General features: G+C 34.6%; 1 protein-coding gene across 1 annotated transcript; it reads left to right on the forward strand.

The window, feature by feature from the left end:
• Window positions 1–3,701: 3,701 nt before the first annotated feature.
• Window positions 3,702–6,795, forward strand: LOC132167163 (probable pectinesterase/pectinesterase inhibitor 21). The gene is made up of 2 exons (XM_059578064.1): window positions 3,702–4,871; window positions 5,883–6,795. The coding sequence occupies exons 1-2, from the start codon at window positions 3,836–3,838 to the stop codon at window positions 6,572–6,574; spliced, it is 1,728 nt and encodes a 575-aa protein (XP_059434047.1). The 5' UTR covers window positions 3,702–3,835; the 3' UTR covers window positions 6,575–6,795.
• The last annotated feature ends 2,247 nt before the right edge of the window (window positions 6,796–9,042 follow it).

A 9,042-nucleotide genomic window follows, 5' to 3' on the forward strand; every position in this document is an offset into this window, starting at 1 on the left:
TTTGTTTTCTTCATTTAGACAATTCAATGCATTACAAATAAAACCCTTATGTTTTAATTGTCTCACTAAAAGGCTAACATCTAAAACGCCACATGTCACAATTCTAGGCAAGAGAATTTGTGAACCTTTTTTTTTTTTTTCTTCATTAAGATAATTAAATATATTACAAATAAAACCTAAGTGAGAGAAGAAAAGAGAAAAATAAACAGAGAGAGAGAGAATTTGGGAACCTTTTGTTTTCTCCATTAAGATATCAATTAAATGCATTCCAAATAAAACTCCTATGTTTTAATTGTCTCACATTGAGATATAAAGATAAAATAAGAGAAGATAAAAAGAAAAATAAAGAAAGAGAGAGAGGGAGAGAGAATTTGTAAACCTTTTGTTTTCTTCATTAAGACAATTAAATATATTACAAATAAAACCTATACGTTAATTGTCTCACATTGAGATATAAACATAATGCAAGAGAAGATGAAAAGAGAGAATTTTTTTTTTTTTTTTGACAAGCTTTTGTTTTCTTTATTTAGACAATTCAATGCATTACAAATAAAACCCTTCTGTTTTAATTGTCTCACTAAAAGGCTAACATCTAAAACGCCACATGTCGCAATTCTAGGCAATAAAATTTATGAACATTTTTGTTTTCTTCATTAAGACAATTAAATATATTACAAATAAAACATATACGTTTTAATTGTCTCATATTAAGATATAAACATAAAGCATGAGAAGATGAAAATAAAATTAGATAAAGAGAGAGAAAGAGAAAATTTAAAAACCTTTTGTTTTCTTCATTTAAACAATTCAATGCATTATAAATAAAACCTCTATGTTTTAATTGTCTCTCTAAAAGGCTAACATTTAAAACGTTACATGTCGCAATTCTAGGTACTTTCTAATAGGACAGATTGAGGACACGTGTCGCAATTTTACGTACTCTCTAAGCCAAAACTCGGCTTTTATAATTTATAAATTAAAAAAATTAAAAAAAAAAGGTCAAAAACAAAAAATGGAAGAACATAAGCACCGGAAATAAAGATAAAAAAAAAAAAACAAAAAAATGAAAATATTAATATAATTGAAAATAACTATTCTAGCAAAACAAAGAAAAAAAAAAAACTGAAAAACAAGGATTGGAAAAGTGAAAAGAACTGTTATAGGAGAAAAAAATAAAGAAAGAAAATAACTGTAGTATAATTTTTTTATTGAGAAAAAAAGAATAGAAATTCTCTCTCTCTCTCTCTCTCTCTCTCTCTCTCTCTCTCTCTCTCTCGTCTTTTTTCGGAATTGATTGATATAAATAGAAAGTAAAAGCAGAAAAAATAGAAAAAAAAATATAGGGGACAAAAAACAAAAATGGAAGAACATACTTCATTAAGACAATTAAATATATTACAAATAAAACATATACGTTAATTGTCTCACATTGAGATATAAACATAATGCAAGAGAAGATGAAAAGAGAGAATTTTTTTTTTTTTTTGACAAGCTTTTGTTTTCTTTATTTAGACAATTCAATGCATTACAAATAAAACCCTTCTGTTTTAATTGTCTCACTAAAAGGCTAACATCTAAAACGCCACATGTCGCAATTCTAGGCAATAAAATTTATGAACATTTTTGTTTTCTTCATTAAGACAATTAAATATATTACAAATAAAACATATACGTTTTAATTGTCTCATATTAAGATATAAACATAAAGCATGAGAAGATGAAAATAAAATTAGATAAAGAGAGAGAAAGAGAAAATTTAAAAACCTTTTGTTTTCTTCATTTAAACAATTCAATGCATTATAAATAAAACCTCTATGTTTTAATTGTCTCTCTAAAAGGCTAACATTTAAAACGTTACATGTCGCAATTCTAGGTACTTTCTAATAGGACAGATTGAGGACACGTGTCGCAATTTTACGTACTCTCTAAGCCAAAACTCGGCTTTTATAATTTATAAATTAAAAAAATTAAAAAAAAAAGGTCAAAAACAAAAAATGGAAGAACATAAGCACCGGAAATAAAGATAAAAAAAAAAAAACAAAAAAATGAAAATATTAATATAATTGAAAATAACTATTCTAGCAAAACAAAGAAAAAAAAAAAACTGTAGTATAATTTTTCATTGAAAAACAAGGATTGGAAAAGTGAAAAGAACTGTTATAGGAGAAAAAAATAAAGAAAGAAAATAACTGTAGTATAATTTTTTTATTGAGAAAAAAAGAATAGAAATTCTCTCTCTCTCTCTCTCTCTCTTCTCTCTCTCTCTCGTCTTTTTTCGGAATTGATTGATATAAATAGAAAGTAAAAGCAGAAAAAATAGAAAAAAAAATATAGGGGACAAAAAACAAAAATGGAAGAACATAAACACCGAAAATAAATATATAAAATGACAATACTAATATAATAGAAAATAAATGTTCTAGCAAAAAGAAAAAAGAAAATGAAAGAAATAAAAGAACTGTAGTATAATTTTTCATTGAGAAACAACTATTGGAAACTCTCACTCTCCCTCCCTCTCGTCTTTTTCCTGAATTGAGTGTGAAATTTACAAAGGAATATTGAGATATAAATAGAAAGCAAGAGAAGAAAAGAGAAAAATAAACAGAAAGAAAGAGAGAATTTGAAAACCTTTTGTTTTCTCCTTTAAGATATCAATTAAATACATTCAAAATAAAACCCCTACATTTTAATTGTCTGACATTGAGATATACAGAGAAAGCAAGATAAGATAAAAAGAAAAATAAAGAGAGAGAGAGAGAGAATTTGTAAACATTTTGTTTTCTTCATTAAGACAATTAAGTATATTACAAATAAAACCTATACGTTTTAATTGTCTCACATTGAGATATAAACATAATGTAAAAGAAGATGAAAAGAGAGAATTTTTTTTTTTTTCTTCGTTTAGACAATTCAATGCATTATAAATAAAATCCTTATGTTTTAATTGTCTCACTAAAATGCTAATATTTAAAACGCCATACGTCTCAATTCTAGGTAAGAGAATTTGTAAACCTTTTGTTTTCTTTATTAAGACAATTAAATATATTACAAATAAAACATGTACGTTTTAATTGTCTCATATTGATATATAAACATAAAGTAAGAGAAGATAAAAATAAAATTAGATAAAGAGAGAGAAAGAGAAAATTTAAAAACCTTTTGTTTTCTTCATTTAAACAATTCAATACATTACAAATAAAACTCTTATGTTTTAATTATCTCACTAAAAGGCTAACATCTTTCTTTTTTTTTTTTCGAAAAACTAAAAGGCTAACATCTAAAACATCACATGTCGCAATTCTAGGTACTTTCTAATAAGACCAGTTGAGGACACATGTCGCAATTCTACGCACTCTTTAAGTCAAAACTCGGCTTTTATACATATATGATGATTAATAGTTTTTATAATTAGTAATAGGAAAACCTGAAATGAAACACCTATATTAGTTATCAGGTATAAAATTAAAGGCCATGCTTTAAGGGAGCCACAGCCACTCTTCTCTCACCAGTCGTTTGCACCAATAATGGACCAAACTAAACAAGGGTTGGTTATATGTGACATCATTCATAATTCTATTTTTGGCGGGGATCTCCTACCTCACATTTGTTAACAGAAATAACTGCATTTCAAATTGTTCTTCCTTATATATCTCTCTCCATTCACAAGTTCTGTCATACCAGAGCATAAGGGGCATAAAAAACTCTGCCCAGAAAAGACAGCCCCAACTGCTAGCTCTGCTGCTTTCATTTGTGGGCACCAAAAACAACGAAACCAAAAAGAAAGAGGAAAAAAATCAGTGCATTTGTTATTAGATTAAGCTCTAATTTATCAAACATGGGATTTGGGGGATACAGCGATGTCTCCAACCATGGGCACCAGAAGAAGAAGAAGAAGTACGCGATAATCGGCGTCTCTTCGGTTCTTTTGGTTGCCATGGTGGCGGCTGTGGCCGTCGGTGTGAGCCGCAGCGGCCACGGGGATTCCTCGAAAAATAATCAAAGTGGGCAGACGTCTACGTCGATGAAGGCAATCGAGGCAATTTGCCAGCCCACTGATTATAAAGAAACCTGCGAGAAGAGCCTGGGCTCCGCCGCCGGAAACACCACCGACCCCAAAGAGCTCATAAAGACCGCTTTCCAAGTGACAATGAAGGAAATTAGCGGCGTAATCGGGAACTCCACCACGTTGAAAGCTCTGGCGAAGGACTCCAGAACCAACCAGGCCTTGGAGAACTGCAAGGAGCTCCTCGAGTACTCCATAGACGATCTCAACGAGTCTTTTGAAAAGCTCGGCGCCTACGACGTCAGCAAGATCGATGACTACACGGCGGACCTCAAGGTCTGGCTCAGCGGCGCAATCACCTACGAGCAAACTTGCTTGGATGGGTTCGAGAACACGACCGGTGAAGCAGGGGAGAAGATGACGGCTCTGTTGAAGACTTCGCAGGAACTCACAAAGAACGCCCTTGCCATGGTGACTGATATCACGAAATTCTTATCGGAGCTTCAAATTTCCGGGCTCAACCGGAGGCTTCTTTCAGAGGAATCCGAGGATGAGATTCCGTCGTGGGTCAACGACGGGAAGCGCAGGCTCCTGGCGGCCACCGCCGGGAGCATTAAGGCCGATGTTGTGGTTGCCAAGGACGGGAGTGGAAAGTACAAGACTATAAATGAAGCTCTCATTGATATTCCCAAGAAAAACAACAAGACTTTTGTGATTCACATCAAGGCCGGGATATATCAAGAGTACGTGATCTTTGATAAGCACATGACCAATGTCATGATGATCGGAGATGGCCCTACAAAGACCAAGGTCACCGGAAACAAGAACTTCGTCGATGGAACCCCCACTTTCAAGTCTGCCACAGTTAGTAAGTACTCTATATCTCATTTCTCTAAGTGATTGGTGTTAGTAATTCGCTTGGGTTTTTTTTTTTTTTAATGTATTATCTTATAAATACAATAGATTAACAATTAGATTTGTAGAGTTTTTTATTAAGTTCACAAATTTAATAGTTGATTTGTAAAATGAGATTAAAAAAAATATTAACACTAATAATTTTTCATACTCTTAAATATTTATTTTTCTAACGATGACTAATCCCATGATTAATTTAGACATTGTCAGACAAAGCTTTGGTTTAGCATATGCCCATGGGGTTGATCTACGGGTGGATGAATGTCCCTCCAAATTTTTTTACAAATTTGCTTAAAATATACACATTTTATAAATTTGTCTTCCCAAAATAATATTTGTGTCTCATTTGAATTTTTTTTTTTTTTTTTTTTTTAGTTTTGCCCCCCAAAATAATATTTGCGTCCCCTTTTAAATTTTATTATTTTATTTTTTGTTTACCCCCTCTTTCAACATAAAAAAACTAAAATACCCCATTCATTTTGTTTCCCTTCATATTCTTTTTTGCTTCTAACCAAAAGCTCAATTTGGTTTGAGACTCCAATTGAATATATAAAAAGAAAAGTTAAATGATTTGGGTTCTTTGAGTGACTTTTAACTAACAATCAGTTACCATTGTTTGGCTCGACTCTAAGCATTGTTGCATTGTTATTATTCGGAGCTTCAGGAAATTGTTAGAAAAAAAAAAAAAAAGTATACACTCAAATATACCGTTTTTCTTGAACTCTATAAATTATGTTTAGTTTATTTTGCTATTTATTTATACTATTTTCTATTTGTGATACCATGAGATTAAATATAAAACTTTTATGCATTTATTTTATATAAATATGCACAAACACATAAAGAGGTTATATGTATATATGTGTTTTTTTATTTATATAAGTTTTTTCATCTCCCCAAAAAAAAAATCCGTCCGCCCCTGCATATGCCGGTACTAATTGTTGTAATTCTTTGGTTGTTGCAGCGGTGATGGGAAGCAACTTCATCGCTAAAGACATCGGATTTGAGAACTCTGCCGGAGCTGCGAAACATCAGGCGGTGGCGCTGCGAGTCCAATCAGACTTGTCCATCTTCTACAACTGCCAAATGGACGGGTACCAAGACACCCTCTACACCCACACCCACAGACAATTCTACCGCGACTGCACCATCAGCGGCACCATCGACTTCATCTTCGGCAACGCCGCCGTGGTGTTCCAAAACTGCAAGATGATCGTTAGGAAGCCGATGGAGAACCAGCAGTGCATCGTCACGGCGCAAGGCAGGACTGACAGGCGCGAGCCTAGCGGGATCATCCTCCAGGGCTGCACCATCGCCGCCGACCCATTGTACTACCCGCTGAGGGCCCAAAACAAGGCTTTCCTCGGCAGGCCATGGAAGGCGTTCTCCAGAACCATCATCATGCAGAGCAATATCGGGGACTTCATCCAGGGCGAGGGGTGGATGCCGTGGATGGGTGACTTCGCTCTCAACACTTGCTTCTACGCCGAGATCGCCAACAAGGGTATCGGCGCCGGCCAGACCCAGAGAGTGAAATGGCGCGGCATCAAGAAGCTCACTATGGAGCACGCCCAGAAATTCACCCCCGGAACATTCATCGCTGGCGATAGATGGATCAAGCCCACTGGGATTCCCTACGTTTCTGGCCTGCTGTAATTAAATTAAGCAACAATTTCAAACACCTTATACTTAAGGATGATCAGATTTGATCTTCTTCATACTATGAACTATATATGTTATCTATTTTGTTTTTGTTTTTGTTTTTTTTCTCTTTTTTACTTTTCGTTGCCTTTTGATGACTCTGGCGTGAGTTCGTCAAGACTCAAGAGCCAAACAAAAGAGAGAGAAATTTGTAACTTTAGGAATCTCAAGTTGAGATCTGATGGGAAATCATCCGTACGTTCTTCATCTAAATTACTTGAGCCCACCTTATTTTTAATATGTATTAATTATGAATTTAAGCTACAATATTATATATATATACACACACACACACATATGTGGCACACAAGTTTTGTTTTTAACTTGTTATCAACTTATGGGATTTTATTGTCCTCAAGATGTAGTTCAATCGGTTAGGGATCTCGTCTCTTGAAGCAAAGGTCATTAGTTCAAAAGAAAAAAAAAAAAACTTATGTAATTTTATTTTTAACTTGTTATCAACTTATGGGATTGCGTCAAATCTCCCTTTCTTTTTTGTGTGGACATATTAAAAAAAAAAAAAAAAAACAACAACAACTTATGAGATTGCGACATGTCATATGAAATTCAATTTTTTTTTATAAAAAAAAAATATTAAAAATACAGCATTTCTCATCTCATAATACATGTCACTTTTTTAAGAAAGACGAAGAACTACACATAAAAACAAAATCTCTCATTGAAATAGGGTTTTTGGAATAAATAATAAACAAATCAAAGTGATTCTATTTAAAAATTAATCAAGTTAAACTTTTCATATGCATGCATATTGGATCAAGAGACCAAATTTGATTAGTCAATTTATTAAAGAACAAGGAAAAATATTATTTAGAGGATGTGATCCAGGAGAATAATAATAATAAAGTAGATTTATTATTTATGTTTTAGTTTTTCTTTTTTCAATAAGGATTGGGTTTTTCCTTTCCTATTAGGATTTGCTTTTCCTTTCCTATTAGGATTTGCTTTTCCTTTTCCAATTAAGTTTGCTTTTTCTTTTCCTTGTTGGTTTAGGAGGTGCCTAACCTATATAAAGGCATCTAGTCTTTGTTGTTTATCAATCCAGTTTATACTATCAATTAAATTTAAGTCTTTCAGAGTTATTTTTTTGTTTGCTTATTTGGGGCACTTAGGAATTTTCTCTTCCCTACTTGTTATTTTCTCTCTTCCTGAATTCCCTTTTCTATCTTCAAATCTTAGTTTCTGCTGCTTTTATACGCTGTCAGAACAATCCTAGTTATGCCCGGTGTCAGTTGGTATAAGAGCTTAGCGTCTTCTTGGGGTGAATTTTTCATCAGTTTTTATGGCTGGAGGTCGTGGTCAGCGTGGGCAGGTTCCGAATGAGGAAGTCCCCTACCATGAACACCATGTACGAGACGTGAGGATTGAAGATTTAGAGAGGCAGGTTGAGGAGTTAACCCAGCGTCTAGTGGCGCAAAACTTGGAGAGGGATCGCGAGATGGATGATCGTGATTCAGAATCCAATTTTGAGAACCCGTATCGCAATCCTGTTCTGGGTCGGGAACAGGGTGTTCGGGATTGGCGACATGGAGACTTAGGCTTCAAAGTTGAGCTTCCAGAATTTTCAGGCACTTTACAAGCCGAAGGCTTCATTGATTGGCTGCATGAGGTAGAGAGGATCTTTGATTATAAGGAGGTTCCAGATCGTATGAAGGTGAAGCTTGTCGCCATCAAACTAAAAGGTCGAGCATCTGCTTGGTGGGAGCAGCTAAAACGATCGCGAGATAGACAAGGCAAGCCAAAGATTTGTGATTGGGAGAAGATGAAGGGAAACTTTTTACCCTTCGGATACACACAGACATTATTTCAGCGACTTCATATGCTGAGACAAGGTGCGAGATCTGTTGATGATTACACTGAAGAGTTCTACCAGTTGGTTGCTCGGAACGACTTGTCAGAGACTGAGGAGCAGTTGGTGGCGCGGTACCTAGGCGGTTTGCGGCAGTCCCTACAAGACGTCCTTAGTCTCCACTCCATTTGGACGGTTTCTGAAGCCTACCAACGTGCCTTGACTGTAGAAAAGCAGCAGGCCAGGAATAATACCAGATCTACACCGAGAGGAGATCAAAATACACGAGGAACTCGTCCTCAAGAGCCTCATCCTAATCCTCAATCTACGTAAGGTCAGAGTTCCAATTCCAACATTCGTTGTTTTAGATGTGGGGAGCCCGGTCATCGATCGACAGATTGCCGAAAATCTTCTAGCAGAATGGGTAAGAATCTCTTGATTGAGGATGAGATAGTAGAAGAGCAAGTCAACATCGGAGATCCTATTTTTTATGAAGGTAATGATGGGGATATTTTGTATGGAGATGGGAACGAAACTCTTGTTGTCAGAAAAAGCTTGCTTACTCCAAAAGATGATTCTGAAGAAGAATGGTTAAGAACCAATATCTTTCATACCA

The sequence above is a fragment of the Corylus avellana genome, chromosome ca1 (assembly GCF_901000735.1).
Source record: "Corylus avellana chromosome ca1, CavTom2PMs-1.0".
In the NCBI taxonomy this organism is placed as follows: Eukaryota; Viridiplantae; Streptophyta; class Magnoliopsida; order Fagales; family Betulaceae; genus Corylus; species Corylus avellana.

Coding starts and splice junctions, on each gene's coding strand:
- LOC132167163 (XM_059578064.1), top strand. CDS start 3,836: ATGGGATTTGGGGGATACAGCGATGTCTCCAACCATGGGCACCAGAAG. Junction 4,872..5,882: donor TTTCAAGTCTGCCACAGTTA/GTAAGTACTCTA, acceptor TGGTTGTTGCAG/CGGTGATGGGAAGCAACTTC.